This window comes from Nipponia nippon, unplaced genomic scaffold (assembly GCF_047370975.1).
Source record: "Nipponia nippon isolate SJK-2023a ecotype South Korea unplaced genomic scaffold, ASM4737097v1 scaffold_3, whole genome shotgun sequence".
Classification (NCBI taxonomy): domain Eukaryota; kingdom Metazoa; phylum Chordata; class Aves; order Pelecaniformes; family Threskiornithidae; genus Nipponia; species Nipponia nippon.
Window position 1 is genome coordinate 78173169 of NW_028262347.1, and position 18090 is coordinate 78191258.

General features: G+C 39.8%; 1 protein-coding gene across 5 annotated transcripts in view; it reads left to right on the forward strand.

Annotated features, from left to right (window-relative positions):
- Positions 1-18090, forward strand: part of ARHGAP8 (Rho GTPase activating protein 8) — an 86245-nt gene that overhangs the window by 47042 nt on the left and 21113 nt on the right. For all 5 annotated transcript variants that reach the window (XM_087766340.1, XM_087766339.1, XM_087766341.1 and 2 more), the window contains 3 exons: positions 948-1046; positions 2183-2293; positions 11992-12065. In XM_087766340.1, the coding sequence (XP_087622466.1) occupies positions 948-1046; positions 2183-2293; positions 11992-12065 (284 nt within the window). The remainder of the gene's footprint in view (positions 1-947; positions 1047-2182; positions 2294-11991; positions 12066-18090) is intronic.

An 18090-nucleotide genomic window follows, 5' to 3' on the forward strand; every position in this document is an offset into this window, starting at 1 on the left:
GTCGCTTGCCTGTTAGCAAAGTTTAGCTCGTTTCAATTAAAAGCTTCTGAAATGCTGAAGTGACTTGTATTTGTACCGTCTCCCACTAGAGGGAGTGTGTGTATGTGTATTTGACAATCCAGGGATAAATTCATTGAAGCGAGAGAATTTTTCTCCAATTTTCCTATCAAAGTAAGTTGCAGCAACGTGCACTTTTTATCATAAACACCTTACAGGACAGATATTTTGTGTTGCGGAAAAATATGAAATTATTTTAGACCATGTGTATAAATGTGTCTCTGAACCTTGTTTGAACACCTCAGCCTGTAAGTAACGTATTCTGGCTGAAACTCAAGACCTAACTAGTGATACTTGGTGCTTCAAATTTGGAAATCTGTTTTGTGCAACTCATAGAAAAACCTTATTATTCAGGATGTTTCCTAGAAGCTATCCAGTCCTTTTCAAAACGGATAAAGCTGATGGCCCAGCACTTCAAGGGTATACACTATCCACGCTTTGAAAATTTTGCCTGTTGCTTACTACTTTATAGTTTGTGTCTACAGCCCCATTATTTTGTCTTTTGGCAGGGAGGAATACCTAAATAATACAAACATGTTGTTCTGTTGGCTGTGTAACATTTTCTCCAAAGTTAACAGTTCTTTTAGTGAGCTTTCTAATGCTGTGTGAAAGTTGTTTTTCAGTGGCTTTTAAAGCAGTGTTTTTCATATCTATGCAAATCACAAAACATTCAGATGGAAGTCAGTTATTTTTATTCAAATCAGACTCTCAGGCATGCACTGTATATGTTTGATCATATGAAATGAAATACATCTTATGTCTCCTGCTGCTTCAATTACAGTCTAATTTTGAGTTGCATCAGCACTTACATTTTTGTAATAGAAACTAAACCCTTCGTAAGTGTTCCTCCCATGCTGATTTTTATACTTCTTTGTGATTTTTCTTTTTAGCCATAAGTTTGGGAAAAAAATCACCTACTTGAACTATTTAAGTGACCTGAGAGAGCATCTCAAATACGACCAGCTAAATATCCCTCAAGAAGTCATCCGGTACGTGGCAAGTTTAAAATACGTTGTCTCACCTTTTCTCGGGTAGAGTTGCATCGTGTTCATTGTATTCCAAGCAGAATCTAATCCTATGTCTTCAATGATTAAACGTCTAATTTACCTATTTGTGCTTGGTTGGATTTAATTCTGAAAGCTGCATTGCCATCAAAGATGTGCTCAAGTGCATTGGGTGTTTAGAGGAGAGTACACTATATGGTTTTCTACAGATTTGAAACATCTCCATCTCAATTGTGGAACATTTTCTTAATATAACTGCAGCTTCCGTATGTGTGCTGGCAAAACCAATCCATATGTCATTACTGCTTATGAGTATTGCATAATGTTCGTGGGCAAAAATGTAATCCTGACCTCTTTGCTTGCATATGGTAACAGATTAAGTGACTTCCTTTTGCTAAGGGCATTCCCAGTCATCAAAGTGTTGATTGATTTTAAACTTTATGGATACGTCTATTGTTAGCGGATCCATTACTTTCATATCGTGTGGGTATGTGTGTTAAGGAGGGGTATTGGAGAGAGGGCGGGAGAGGAAAAGAAAAAGAAATGCATAGGGCTGGGATTGTCAAGTGCCAGTATTAGTATCAATAACAGTCTTTTCGACACAGCACTGTACATGGAAATGCTTTGATGTACTGACAAGAAATGATTTTATGTCACTGCTGAATGAAAGTAACTGGAAGCTTTGATTATGACTGTTATTGATGCCTGGTGCGTTTTTACACCCCTTATGTGTAAATATGGAATAACAGAAAATACCTTACAGCTCTAAGGTTATAAATTGGATTGCATGGTTGTCAGAGAAAGGGGAGTTGTATTTTGAGTAGCAAATAGGTTTGAATTTTGCTGTTAAATTATAGTGCATTCCTGTTTTTTGGACACATTTATTACTGTACTCCATTGGCTGAAGCAAAAGAGCTCTTCTATGTCTTGCTTAAGTATTCTACCACAAATACTACTTAAAAATTTCTCTGATGCTTAAATTAAATGCAAGTTCTGTAAGACCTGCAGCATATACACTATTGTCAGGAGATCATCATCATGAGCAATACTGGTAGCTGTTCATTTATATAGTTTGTCAGCCGTGGTGCACAGAAAAATCAATGATTTCTTGATTTTTGCAGACATGATGAAAATCTTCGGGGGAAACAGAAGGGAAAACTGCCACCTGTGGTTAAGGTTCCTCCACCACGGCCACCTCTACCTACCCAGCAATTTGGAGTGAGCCTGCAATAGTAAGCCATGAGATTTCTAAAATATGAGATTGCTATACCCTGCAGCCTTCTGTAACGTGCAGATTCACTGGACAGAACATCTGCAAATATTTTGTTTATTATATGTTTAGTTTCTCATTCTCTTTGAAAGCCACAAAACTATGAGGCTAGACAACAGGTTTTATGAATTCAGGACAGGTCTCTCACTCCCAGTGACCTGCCTGGTCTTTATGTTTACAGTATCTTTGTGGTAGTTAGTGCTAGCATGGCTGCACAACTTTTCTCCCAGTGGGCAGAAATTTGCCCATATATGACAGAGCCCTGAGCTAATCTGTTGCTGGTGGATGCTGGCAGTACGAAAGTGTTTTGGAGATATTTAGATGGTGGATAGCAAAGCCAAGACAAAGCTTCAGGCTCCAAAATGGCTGCATAAAGCTAAAATGGATGCTTGAACCTTTATATATTGTTGTTTTGTTGCTCACTTATTGTTCTGATCACAGTTTTATGAAATGAATAAAATCACTCTCTTCCAGAAATGCCCTGACAGCTGTTTACATAGATTACAGCACTGTATGTGGTATAAAAAATAATTTACTTTACACAAGGAATGGGATGGCAATAGTACTTGCAAGATTCAATTTTGGTAAAAAAACAACCAAAAAAACCCGCAAAACCTTCTAGCTTCCTACCCACAGTCATTTCTGTCAGAGAGCTATGGAAAACTGTCTTTCTATGGCATCCTTCTCAAAAACAGCCAAAGAATATTGTTCACATTGAGCAAAGGCAATTTAGGCTGTCTGATACATGGACATTTGTCGAATCTCCTCCCACCCCCAGTCTACTTTTCTGGTTCTAATGATTCAGCTGTAAATGAGATATAAAATATAATTTTCCCCTGGTTAGATGTTAAGCATTAGTCCTCTCTGGAAGGCCTGAAATTAGAACAATCAATATCTATTGTGTAAGAGCTACTATGACATTAACTTTTATGATACCTCTTTAGAGTTCACCCTAACACTTGAAACATGGCTAACTTGCTTCCCTAATTCAGAGGAATAGATACTCCCTAATATCTTTTAGGTGGGCTCCACTGCGTCATTAAGAAGAACAATGTTTTATGCCACCGCTGCAGTAGTAAAACCAGGACTGTTTGCAGGTGTCAGGGCACACACTCACTTGCCCCCAGCCCAGCCTGGCTGCTCAAGCAGCTCTATTGAACTTCTCGCAGGCTTATGTGATCAGACAGCATGTTCTGTGCCACTCTTACCATCTGCTAGTCATATTTTATTTCTCTGACTGTGCCTGAACAGTGAACAGTGTCTTTTGCTGGACTGCACGTGGTGAGGGTGTGGTGGCCGCCCTTCCTGGGTCTGCTGCTCTCCGGCTGTGTTACCATCAGCAAACCACGTCCTTGCTGCGTGCCTTAGCTTTCCCAAGTATAAAAAGGGTGGCTACTTACGAAGAGCTTTTCTGTGAAAGATCTGTGGATGGATAAACACCAAACGAGGCATTGCTATCACTTTTGACCCAGAGAGTTCCAGTGCTGGTGATGGAGGCACTGACGGATGGACGCCCTCCATGTGTGGGTGCAGGTCACAGCGCTTGGGTGTCCGAAAAGGATGTACACAGGGATATTTGTTCCATTTGCCCGCTGTTGTCCAAACTCCCTCTTGCAGAAGAGACGGTGCTGCATCACTGCATAAAAATCACAAATAAACAAATCCCCTATGACCTCTAAATGAGAAATAAAGGATTTAATTTAGATTGTGTTTGTGAAGAAAGGTAAAGTTAATGGACAAGAAGGAATGATATGTGTGGAGAGCTTCTAAAATCTGAACCAAAAAAAAAGTATCAACTTTCATCTTTATGAATTAATTGCTTTTGCTAATTCCATCTCCTTTTATGATTTCTATAGACTGTAATGGCAAAATGGCAGTGACCTCCCACCTGTCTAGCAAAGAGGCAGGTTTGAAGTCCTCTCCTGGGTGAGGCTCTTCCATTTTTCTGAAGAGAGCTATGGGGAGACCCTGATTTTATTTTGTATAGGCTTATGGGAATATGTGTGCTGTGTATTTAATTAAAGTTAGTAAAAATTGTTTTGTCAGAGATGCTGCTGAGAGAAAGCTGCTGTCGATAAAGGACTGTTTTTCTGTGGAGTCGTCGTCTTTCTTTTAAGAAAAGAAATTATAAGGCCCATAGGCCTGAGGTTTCATCAGATTCAGTGCTTCTGGGATGATGATTTTTATTCAGTCAGTAAAAGGTTGCTGAATGGGATTTATCCAAAGCCCTCATAGGTGGCCCGATTTTGATAAGATGTTTGATAATGGTATCCCAATGACTTCTGGGTGTGGAAGGTGGTAAAACCGTACCCTTTTGAATGTGTCTCCCTAAAGGCAGCGGGCAATGCTGCCTCTGGTAAGACTTCCTCATTTAACTTTTTTCTCAGTTTATATTGGTTAATACATATGCTTTCCAGAGCTATAATTAAAAACTAGAAGAGCAAAAAGTGATTTAAGCGTTGGTTCAAAATATCTCACCTTTGTCCAACAGGCAAGGGGAAAAAAAACCTGTTTTGTTAGGACAGCAAAACGAAGCTGAAGGAAGTTTCCACCTAGACACTGATAAATGACTGTCTGGGACCAGTGCCTCATCTTGGAGGAATCTGTTAACTCACAGAGACATTTTTAACCTTGTAGAGTCGGATTTTCAAACTGACATAAGGCAACTGGGCATTTAAAAATCATGGAAGGTCTGTGAGAGCTGGGAGTATAATCCTTTAAAATGTAATCTATACTGAATTGGGTTTAATTTATGAGCAAGCTGAAGGGCTTATTACCAGGTTAGTTCAAAACTTTTCTTTGTTATGTTACCCCTATCCACTCAGGATCCAAAATCTGAATTTACAATGGCTGCGTTTGATCTCTTTAATCCCTCAGTGTCACCCTAAACTCTTTGTGGGGAGCAAAAAACAAACCCACACCAAGCTGACTTCGTCTTAATTGTCCATCCAACTTTATTTACATTTACGTGTCTGGGATTTAAGTGTGTACTTTATGATAGGCACAGATGTGAAGTGGAAAACCTTCCTGATTGTGAGCTCCTGTGAGGACTCAATAATTTGTTTTTTGCAGCTAGAACTTGAATCTAGTACCAAGTTGTCCTGAAGTTACCACTGAAACTACGCTAATTCAAACAATAATAAATGAGCTTATTAAAGACAGTTAGATCATCCAAAGCTGGCTCATAGGATGTCTTTAGAATAAAGTGTGGGGGACCAAAAAAGATTAGCTGTCTCCCTATTTATTTATTTATGCCTACATGTACAGGGCAGATTTGCCCAGTTTACTGAATGACAGTCTTCCCATAGCATTTCTGATCCCCAGCCTGGGTTGCCTGGTTGCCAAATTGTACCTTTAGAGGTTTGAACTCATGTTAAAAACTATGTGATTTTCTTGAAAATATAAAATAACACAACTGAAACTAATGTTCGTCTTCATGGGGATATCGGACAGAACGGTCCTCCTGGGGAGGTTTTGTCCACACTTAATTTTTCAGTTATAATTTAATGGGAATACATGCTCAGGTTTGACAGGTACTTAAGAATGTGTAGCACAGAGTGGGTGGGGTAGTTTGCATGTTTAGTGTTTATTATGTCCTTCTCTAACTTGCTAATTCAAGCTTCTTATGTGCAGATAGAGTGAGGAGAATAACAACTGTAATGAGCTAGTTTAAAGTTTTATCAAGCCTCACGTCAGCATCTCCAATAGAGGGCAATAGCAGATGTTAGCAGGGAGCAGTGTTAGAACAGGGCAGGTGTACAGCGATACTTCCTCAGGTATAATGTCCCAGCTTGTAGTGATCAGAGACTGACAGAGGAGAGTACTACAGTGCTATGGCAATGACTTTCTGTTACTCACCAGTAGCTGTCGCTTTTATAAATCCAGACATTTCAAAGAATGTTCATGTATTGTGTTGATACAGCAAGACTATTTTTCTGTTCTTTCAGCAATGCTACCATCACACACAAAATGTAGAGCAGCAGGAATTAGCTATTCAGAATATATCCTCTCTAGTTTGCACTGCATGTCAGGGTGAAAAATGGGATTTTTATTCTAAAAGCCATTAGTAAAGATTTAGTGTTTAAAAAGGCAAGGAAAAATTTGGGGGACCCTCTGCTTATGTTGATCAGATCAATCCCGTTAAAATGCACAAATGAAGCTTCCTAAATTTGCAACACTTTAAAGGAATTAATAGTTGACTATATGGGCCAAGCAGCATCATTGTCCGCTGCTGTATGTTCAGCAAGCTCCTATAAACCCCTGTTGCTGCACCCGATTGCCTCTGTAATCAAGGAAGGCTACAGCTGAGCTCCAGCACAGAGCACAGAGTTGACCTTGACTAGCTATTGACATTGTTCTGTTTTCTCTGATTGGTTCTAAAATCTAAAATTAAAGATCTTTTGTGGGAAGAGAGGAAATGTTTTGTTCTTCTATCTATTGCTATGGATGGGGAGGGGAGGCAGAGAAAATGCACAAAATTGCCACAACTGCACAGCTTTTGTTTGTTGAATTGTTATCATAAACATTTCAGGGTGCTTTCCTTTTGGTCATAATCTTTCCGCTTGCGCATGCTCTGCATGCGTGACTGGGGAGGAAGAATGCGTTCTAAACCAAATCTCGGCATGTCTCAGCAGGGAAAAAATGAAAAGGAGAGGAAAAGCAGAGAGAGAGAGAAAGATTATCAGCCAAGAATACTTAATGACACTTCAGAACAATGTGTAAAGGCCTTTCGTGATAACTGTCCACTGTCTAGAAATGAGTCATTGGGTATATAACGCGTTGCAGTAACTAATCATATATCCTATAGTGAGGCATACTCATCCTTCCTGGCTACTGTGTTTACCGGAATAGATCCCTCTTGAATCTGACACGTTGCTGCACTACAATTCAGATCTGTGAATCAGTTACAGAAAACTATACTGTGCACTGAAATGCTCTGTTGTGCTCGTCTCTTAAGCAGAAAGAGATCTCTCATTTCAAATTGCCCGTAGTAGTGCCTGATCTCCAATGTTGGTTTGCATTGTCCGTCATAAAGCACAGCTGCTCATCACACCATCCTGAACAAGGCAAGAAAAATGCAGATTACTTGTCAGGATCCACAAAGGAGGACAGAGGTGTAATTTTGTTGACCTCTGAGCTGGTCTGATTTACATTAGCTGAAGTAATGTCCCTATTATTTTCTGTCACCTTAGGTCCAGTAAACTGAATGCTACGTCCCACATTGTGAAATGCCATGAAAATGTGCTTCCCAGCTTTCCCCAGTGTTGCAAAACCAGAACAATCCTTTGCGTGTGACTTTCAGTGAATATCCTACTCTATTTTAAAATACCATTTATCCTGAGGACCTCTCATTGTACTAGGAATGGAACCTTTCCTTCAAGGGAAACAGGAATCCTGTAGAAATAGTGGAAGTGCAGAAACTGTATCTTTTTTCCTAGAAAAAGAAAAATGATGTGTAGGTTTTATTATTACAAATTATAGCCCAGTTATTTGTCTCACCTCTCTGACAGATAAACTAGTGCTCAGCAGGAGCAAGTGCTGTAAATAATCAGTTTGCTATTTATACACTGAAATGGGAAACACATTTATGGGTAACAATAATAATTAGAAAACATTTATAAAAAGCTGCTGGGTTGCTATTTGGTGCCTCTGGAGTGAGCAGCTGTAAGAAAGCAAAAACAATCAGTGCAACTTCAGAGAGACTGAGAATGGGTTCCACGAGCTTAAATTGTCAATAATAAAGATGTAACAGCTTCCAAGCAAATTAAAGTCTTGATGATGTTCCCATTTAAGTGAATTAGGCTTTCAACTAATTTTAATAGCAGTTGCCCTAAATGTTTAGGGTACTGACCTGAATACACGAAACAAAATTATTTGATGCACAAGGAATGTGTTGTAACTCCCCTATCAGAAAGGCTAAAATAAATGTGGGTTGTTTTTTTTTCCCTGACCTTGATTTGCTGCAGGCTTTTCCTCGCTGGTATCCCGAACACTGACCTTAGTGCTGACCTCATCTCCCAGCCCCTCTTCTTGTTTAGTCCCTTACCGGGGGATATCATTTCACTGGGGATTTCAACTTTGCATGCTGTGCAAAGAACCCCTACAACTTCCTTCCTTGTGCGGTTTATTAGCAAGGCTAATTTATTAATGGAGCTGCACAGTCACTGCCTGTTTTGTTCTGTGTTGTTGCAGCGGGGTTGTTATACAACACTGATCTGCTGCAAGAGAAAATAATTCACATACAGAAGCTGCCTTTCAGAGCAGGGAAGGGGGTTCACGTGTTCTGTGTTTGCGTGGCTCTGTTCCCTTTGCTGTGGCCAACTTTTGCAGGGGCTGGTATAAGAGCTCATGGTACTGAAGCAAAGTTACTTATTAATTTTTCCTCTTCAGGGTCTAGGTGGAAGGCAGGGGGAAGGGGAGAAGAACCTGGGTCTCGGAGCTGGTCTGAGAGCACTGTGTGGTTGTAACACTAACACTGACCTTCTGCTCCACAGTGTCACCAGCATGCGTGAAACTACTGTAAGATTGTTGAAGCTGGAAGGAGCAGGAGAAACTAGGAGTGACGGGATACATATCCTGAAAGGGGCTGAGAGGATTTTGCTGCTAGGAGAGATATTTTACGGAGGTACCTGATTGTCACTGTGGGTAAGAAAAGGATGCTGCGCTGAGGACTAGGTCATAAACTTGGTCCTGGTAGCATTTCAAGCCGTGGCGTTCTCTAGTTAGTGAGTTTTTTTCATGAAGCACTTATGGCCTCTGGTTTAGCTCGCATAAGATGTCTGTGATAATGGGGAAGATTGAGGTTGGACTTGGTCTTACAAGTCAGGTCATAAATCTTTCTTCTGGCCATTATCATGTTCTTATGATACTGAAGAGAATGATTAGTCCAGCAAGTCCAGTACTGTTTCATATTGAAATTAATGGTGCCTTGCCAGTGTGTAAGGACAAGAAGTTGTATCATTTCATCTAAAGATCATACTTGCGAGCAGCAGCAAATGATGAGAATTATTAACGTATAAAAGATCGTACTTTAGGATTATCTGAATTAAACTCGTTCCTTGCCGTTAGTCTTTCTTTCTGCAAGTGCATTGCATACCTTGTAGAATTTATTTGGTCAAATGTCTAAAATTATCATGTTGTGAACGTGATTTTGTGAAACTTGGCTATATTTTTTTATCAAAATTCTTATGTCTGCTTACATCAAGGAAAATTCGCTTTTCCTAAACAGTTCCTGTTAGATTTAGATACAGCAGTGTCCACAAAGTAGTATTAACCCACAGACAGAGGAGTATTGCATTTTATACACTTTAGGTTCTTGTATGGATACTTTGTTGAAAAAGAGCAGGAAAAATTTGTTCAATGGATTGATTTTGAGTTAAGTTCACAGAAGAGCTATGGGCTTATGTCAACTAAATTTGACAGAGGAGTGGAGCTCTCGCAAATACTACAAGCTTTTAAAAATCATTGACTGGAAGGAAAATTGGTCTGCTGTTGCACCGGTTAGTGTTTAGATGGTCACTAATTATGAGCTACTCCTTACCTCATGAGGAAATAAACGGTAAAGAGGGGAGGAAATGAAAATACTATGTAAGGGAAGTGAGGTTATAGGAGACATAAAGAAATTATCTCGGATTACTATGATGAAGAAACAGGTAGGACACAGGATACAAATCCATATCAGATCAACTTCATTAGTTCTGCAGCTGAAGGAACAATTTATTTCCTTTCAAACAGCAGGATGGTCTAGGTATTTGAAATAGTAGAAGGAGCTCTGGGAGCTGGATTAACAAGTTTGTTGCAATCATGTAACAAGTTGTATTGGTTTATGTAGCACTCGGGGAAGTGAGACACAAAATATGAAAGGGGAAAAATAGGAAAGAGGAAGAGTAGGACTGGGTGGGCAACAAAACTGTAACTGGGAGAAATGGCACTGGTGGCTCAGCATTGTGTCCCTGGAGTGATGAATGAGATCAAAATATTCGATGGCTGAATGACCGAATAGCATGAAGTATATTCCCCTGTCAGTTTATGAGTAAGAGAAGCAAAACCACAGGGTGATTCAGTGCCCAAGTCAGGATCCTGCTCTGCGTCTTCCCGTTGGATGAACACCCCCACCGCCCCCATATGTGAAGCTGGGGGTGACCAACCTCCTGAAGCTTGGAGGTCCAAAATTAACCAGTCTACATAACCTCTTCTAACTCCCTTCATAGGCATAGGGAAAACAAATATGCGGAGGGGAGGATTTGACAATTTCCATACCCCTCCATGATTTTAAAGTAGTTTTTAGATGTAGTTTAAACACAAAATATAATGCCTAATTGCTCATTCCATGCAATAGTGTTACAGAAGTTGTATCAAATACACTTCAGTTATTATCAGTTGTTTGATATTAATAAAGTAATAAGCAAGCCTAGACAGAAAGAGAAGAAATCACAGTACTTGGAAAAGACTCTAAGAACCATTCTCCTCTGCAGGTGCAATCTCAGATAGCAGCACTAGGTTAAGGCTATGTTACATGTTGTGTAAACATCTTGCATTTTCTGTGGATGAGCTGCAGCATTTGCAGCCTCTCACAATACAGTCACAGACCTCTGTGCTGTTTTGTGCTGGTGCTTTAGAGTTTGTCAGTAAAGCTGGTCACCTTTTAAGTATCAAATATGAAGTTGTACACATAAATTATTATTATTAAGTCTACTTTAAAATCTGTGATTGGTCCTTTATTTTGTTGTTGATTACTATAAAAATGTAGCAGAATACTCAGCAGATACTGAACGTCTCTTTTGTTATACTTTTTAAACTGCCAGAGACTTTTTTTTTTTTAAATAAGGAAGATAATTGCAGAATTTTCTGTGCTGTCTCGATCAAGAAAATGCTATGTTCGATTTTTTTCCTCAACTGTTCACTCATGAAAGAGAAAGAAATCTCATTTCATGGGAATCATTCAAGGCGTTAATAATCTTGCTGCATCACTTTGCCTTCAAAATAAATAGTACAATATCCTTTTAATTATACACATACTGTGGCTTAAAGAGAGACAAATGACAAAGAAAAATCTGCATGATAAAAGGCTCCTAAACTTGCAGCATCCCTTGATCAAGACTTGTTATGAAGCATTCGCTGCAAACTCCTTCCTCGCCGGCCTCTAAGCTGCCTTGAAACCCCGTTCCACCAACAGCGTCCCACCAAATCCAAGCAGAGCCACCACCACTGCCATCACTGCGTCATGGTTAAATGCAGCCCTGCTGGGGCATGGCAAGCGAGGGGAACAAAACTAGAGCAAAAACAATCTTGAGTAGGGGGAAAGTTAGCCTGGAACACTGTTCTGATGCTCTGTCTTTGACTCCCCTTCAGTACAGTAAATAGCACTTATTCATCACTCGGCGCCATTGCAGTTGCACAGCTTTTCTAGCAAGAATAAAGTGTTTAGGAACGGCTCTCTGAATAGAAGTCCAAGTCAGTTGTTTCAATGGCTCGTTCAGCGCCTGTTAGAGTTGTGGAGGACTCTTGTGTTTGGTGCAGACTCCTTAATTTGTGGAATTTAACATATGCTCTCAGATATCTCTCAGGTTTTTGCTGAGACTGTTCTGTTTTAGTTCTGACTCTTTGTCTATAAATGCCATTTAAAGGCTGTTACTTTTTCTTTTTTTTTTTTCCTAACAGTATCAAGGACAAAAATAAAGGCGAACTAATCCCCCCAGTAATGAAGGACACTGTATCCTACCTAAAAAGAAAAGGTGAGTTTTGTGTCAAAAGAGGATGTGTCTTTCAGAACAAGGACAATAGTATGAAACTATATAACGCTCAGGGCCTGATTCAGCAAAGTTTACAGCTACACAGGATATGTTTATATCCTGAAAGCTTGAGTGGCAATTGGGCACTGCCTTCAGAGCTTTGATGGATGGGGAATACTTATTGACAGATTATTGTCCCACTATGAAAAAAAACAAAACCTTTTTGCCCTTAGGATTAATTAGGGAATAGCAAATGAGAGAAGATGTCTTGAAATACACATCATCAACCCATATCATATTGTTGGTTTTAAGTAGAACTCCCAGTAAAAGTCAATGAGAAGTTCTGTTTTTATAACAGCAGTAGACATAAAGACTCATTGAAAAAACATATTTGGGAGGAGTAAGCCTGAAGTCCTCCCTTCACAAAATATTTTTACTGGCATTTACAGATCCTTTGACTGCAGTTCACAGCTATAGTTACATTATATAGACATACAGATTACAGAGACCCATATTTAAAATGGGAGCATCCAAATCTGAGTTCCCTATATTGCCTTCATGTACAGGGCAAAAAGAGGGTAGACTTTGAACAGCTGGCTATACCACTGAGCTCCCCAGTGCATACCTGGCCAACATAAAGGACCAAATATCAGGTGCTATCTATAGGGTAAGTGCACTGTATTCCCTACATAGGGACAAAGGTGCATGGAGGGAGAAAGTTGGAGATAAGGCTGCAGTCTTGAAATTCCTTTTCTCAGTGTAATGTGATTTTACATTTTGATCCCTGATTTTTAAGGCAATAACAGCAACATTTCCATAGCCGTTTGTGCTCCAAGGCCTCAGAGTCTCACAAATGTTTGCTAAATCTTACAGTACTAAATCTATAGCCTAGGTACATTTATCTTACAGGTGACAGAACAGAAACAGAGCATAACACAGTTATGTGACTGGCACAACATTACACAGTGGTAGAACTGGGAATGATTCCTAAGATCCCTGAAAGAAGGGTGTGAATTTTTAATAGGCGTGTCAAGCGAAGAAAATCAAAATGTGTTTGGTTCAGTTATTTAAAGGGAAAAAAAAAAAGGAAATATCACTGGCATTTAAAATGTCATTAAATTTGGTTAATGTTTGAACAAATTTTGAGGATCAGCATGATTTTTGTTAAGAAAAAAACCAGGCTTAGATCTCTATATTGCTGTTAAATTAGTTTTATCTGAAATTTTCCTGATTTAAAGAGCTATTTGTATTGACAGCACACAAATAATATAAAATATAAATTTTAAGTAAATTATATACTTCTGTAGACAGGTTCACCCAAAACCTATATCCCACAATATTCCCAATTCTTAATTTGCATCCATGAGCTGTCATTCTGAACAAGGTAAATTTTGCTTTCAGTATTCAAATAGTATGCATCATTGATCTCGGTTCATTTTAACTATTGCCATTACAGTTTGGTTCGAATTTGAGTTTATTTGAACCCTAAGTGAGAAATTTCAAACTTTTTAAAAACTTGTACTGCATAGGCTTCACATTTGTGAAGACGAAGGTGGTGGAGGGGCAAGAAAAATGTTGCTTCTCACCTTTATTGCTGATTCTCAAGAGAAATCCTGGCTTCATTTAAATCAGTGCAAGATCACACTGATTTAAATGAGGACAGACAAGACATGTAGTGTGTTGCCCTCATTGCTAGGCTATGCTCCTTCGTATTTTAGCTTACCCCATGGTAAATAGGAATATTAAATATTATTTTTGTTTGGGTTTCGTACCTTGAGTGAAGCTGATTAATGAAGTGCGTAGCAGAATGAGAGAGAGATCCACTGCAGTGGATACCTGCTTACAGTTTGCAAGCAGTGGAGCATAGCATCTATAGGGACGCTTGTGTACAGAACAGCTAGCTCCTTGCCTCTTGAAATTGCTGCTTTATCTTCAAAATACCTGCAGCAGCTAAGGCCAAGTACTGGAGTGGGGCCAGTTCTGCTATTAAAGGTATCTACTGATCTGAAGTAGACTAAGGGTTCCTAATTAGACTTTATTGAAGGCCTCTTGGTCCAAATTCAAAATTTCCACTCAAGCCCCTAAAGCTGTTTGGATGTGCTGTTTCCAGGCTGGTGCTAATGATGAAAACTTTGCAGGTGTAGCTTGTATGAAATATTATGGTTGGATACAGGGAATGTAAATAGTGCACTACTAAGAATGTTGAAGGCAAGTGACTGGCAGCTTGAGACAATCCCTGTAATCATAATTGTAAGTGGATAATTAGAGCTTGTGTAGTGTATCAGTGCATGCCCCATCTGCAGATGAAAGCCAGACTTTTTCGCGTTTTAAATTGTTATGAAACAATCATCCTTACATATATTTAGCTTATCTTAATAGGCAAATACCTCTTCCTCACTAATCACAGGAGTCAAGAGAGCTAAAATGAGGATGAATGTGCACTAACATCATTACTTCTCACAGCTGTTATTATTTAGAAATCGAGTGAAAATTTAGTCACTAAAATGTTAATTGATTTAAACTTTTGGCCGTGCTTGGGAGGAGGGCTTTGCATATCTGGCACTTCCTTGACCTGTTTAAAGATTCTAAAGACACAGGAGGTTTATGGCCATCATTATATTGTGCTGGTGACTAGTAACTAGTAATTCTTGCACTGATCTGACACAAAACCTCCTCCGTGTCTTGCTTTTGTTCTTTCTGGGTGTTTTGTCTCATCCCTATTGCACCAGTCCCATACTCTTCCCTCTCACCGATTGCTGAGTCTAGCTCAGGTACCCACAGTTTTCTGAAGCAGCAATGCCAACTGCACAGTACAGGGAAAATAAGCGAGTTTTAGCTCTCATGGTTGTGATAAAAGAAAGGGTTGGCTCAACCTTGTCATTGCAGAATTTCTCCTAGATGAAATGTTTGTTATTCTGAAAGCAGTAATCATCCTTGGGTTTTCTCCAAACTTCATCTTTTTTTTTGGCTAAAAACTCATCTGTTCAGTGCAGTATCAGCACAGTTTGTAAAGGATAGTCTCTGAGGAAATGTGATGATACTTCTGAACAAAGCCCTTGTCCTACTTTGTGCATCTCTGCAAGTCAGTGGCATGGTAATGCTGGCCACTGATACATAGTCCAGCCATGTACTTGCTAGCCGGACTATCTCATTTTTTCCACAGCTCTCTGTTCTTCTGTGCCCCCAGGAAAGAAGGGCATGGGCTCTGTGAACGTTGATATTTTCCAGCCGAGCCCAGGTTTGCTCAGAGCTGTCATGCTTCCGATCATAAGGAGATCTCCACAAACCAGATTTCTAAGGAGAGATGGCTTGTCAGGTAGAGTGTTTTCTGACATTCTCAGCCAGCTGATGCTTGAAAGCCAAGCACCTGCCATGCCAAGGCTGTTAAGCAGTAGGTGATAGACATGCATTTTTTTGCACTTGATTATAAGTGTGCAGGTATCTGTTGTACCTGCTGTCTGCTATGATTTTAACTCTTTCTCTAAATTTGGAATATCTCAATTCTGCCATCAGCTTCAGCGAGTGTCGGATCCCATGCTGACAGCCCTGGGAGGCTGACTGGCAGCGTTCTTTGCACTCCAGACGTGGCCGTGAGCACAGTGAGAGCTGCAGTTCATCTTCCGGAAGAGACAAAAATTCACTGTCGTTACCCTATTCCATTTGATTTTGGCATAGTTTCCAGCCTCGCAGAATTAGCAGGGAGTGGGTTTTGTTATTCACCCTAGGTGCAGTATTTCCAGTCTTTCTTCCAATTGCTGTGTTTTCACTCTTTCTTCCCATTGCTATATTTTCACATCTGTGTACCTGAAATCAGTTTCTGAAACTCTGACTTGGATCACGAAAGCTTCTGCAAAATCATGCTTCATTAACAGGGTTAGGATTTTGTGAAACGTCAGAGACCTTCTGACATCTGTTAAGTCCATTCTGTACTGCTCAGGCTCTTATTTCTTGAACAGATCTGATGCAGGATCTGTGGTGGTATTTGAACTAGGCACCAGCCTGCAATAGTATGCTGCCAGGCTTAGGAAACTTTCAGTCTCTAAAGTTCACCCAGCCTTTTTCATCTTAATGACTCCAGTCCCTTTGACAGATTGCTTCATGTCACATTTTTCTTCCCTGATGTTTAAATTTTCTGCCTGAGTTTCAGACAACACTGTTGGCAGAAGTGTTCTTACCAGTGTGGAGGCATCCTCATCTGTACAAATGAGCCAAAACTCCCCGTCTTGTACCGAGTTATTGAGTGGGCTCTGACAGGAGCAAGCATGTCCTCATCCCCAACAGCCAAATCAGTGTTATGACAGTGAGTGTGGGTTTCTTCCTCATATATTTGTCCGAGTGCATATTTAGATAGCTGTTTCTGACCAAGATGACTCTCACTGGATCCAGTTAGTAAGTCACCCAGTACCTTAACAGAGACTAAAGAATCTACCACAAGCAGAGATTCCTCTACATGTGTTTGTGTTATATAAACGAGATCTATTACAGCTGATGCCTCAGACACTATTACAATAAACACAATAAACTAAGTTTGTTTATTTCTATAATAATTTTCATGTTATTTTTTCAACAAAGGAAAAGAAAGTAGCAATTTCACCACTTTCATTCTGGCTCCACTTTAGAGTGAAAAATGTTTTTAAAGTTTTTAATACTGAATTTTAAAAATGCTTAATTTCAGTTCCTGTTAACCTTCACAGGGAAGAATTGGTTTCCTAAAACGAGTTCTGAGTATCTGAGAAAATGATCAGCTCATTAAGACTAAGCCTCAGAGCTCGTTCGTCTTCTGGACCAAACCAGAGAGGTGCTCTTAATTTCAGAAGTAAGGTGTCGGTATCATCCTGAACCCAACTGATGATTTAGTCAGGCCAAAGAGGAAGGGCAGATTTAAAATAGCACATTTGTGACTGAATCTTCATTGTAACCAGCAAACCAGAGGACATTTTTTTTCTACGCTCAGCCTGAAAACCGCAACCTGTTAATCTGTCTAGTTTATAAATGAAAGGCTTGACTTGCACTTGCACTAAATAAGATTTTTTTTGTGTGTGTGTACTACCTTATCTCTACCATGCTGTGAGAAATTACCTTGCTTAATTAAATATTCACTCTCTTGTCAGAACAATTCATAAGTGTTTCTAACCTGGTGTCATTCCTTTGGCTGTAATGATCTTGATGCTTTGCTCACAGTCCCTTTTCTCCTAAAAGCCAGGCTTATGCCACAGGGTAGTAATTTTCTTTCTCTGGTTAATATGTCCCCACGTGTCCTCAGCAACCTATCTTGTGCTGGAGTGAGACTGTAAATGGCAGCTGTCACTTCTAACCGACCATTTTGGTAACCAAGGATGTAAGGAATGCCATGCTGTGGAGGATGCCTCTGTGTGTGTATGGCTTCTGTAATGCTCGGGGACGGGGTTGTGCACGTGGCTGAAGCTGCTGGTGCTGCCCACACCGACCCGGCAGGGCAGAGAGGGGCCCGCTCGCTTCAGAGCTGCCCAGCCTCCGAGGCAATTTTATCTGTCGTAGGCTTTAGGATTCAGAAATACACTTCTGCTTTTTGAAGTCTAATAAGATGTCACAGCAGAAGTTCCCTTTCGTGTCTTTTGCTTACATGTCTTTTTTCCTAGAAAAGCAGGTTGCAGACTGGATATAAGGTATCGTGATAAATTAAAAACTAGGTGCTGTGTGGCTGGTGGTTTTGGTGTTTGTTTAGGTCAGTATTAGTACAATTCACCATGCTCTCTTAGTTTTTAAACTTTGACTTGCAGTTTGAGTGCACTAACTGATACATGCTAAAAATAAAACTGCATGGCAAAATCCATATTTTGTTTGCAAACCCCCCAAGATCTGGAGGTCAGGCAACAGCTTTTAAAGGAATTTTTATTTGATTCATTATGGTGGGTAAAAACTGCACTGTTCGGACCTGCATGAAGATGTCAAATAGGTTACAAAGGGCAGGAATGTTGCTCAAGCCTATCTCAGCTATTAATACACTGTCATTTGTATTGGTCTTATGCAAAATACCAATTTGAAATAT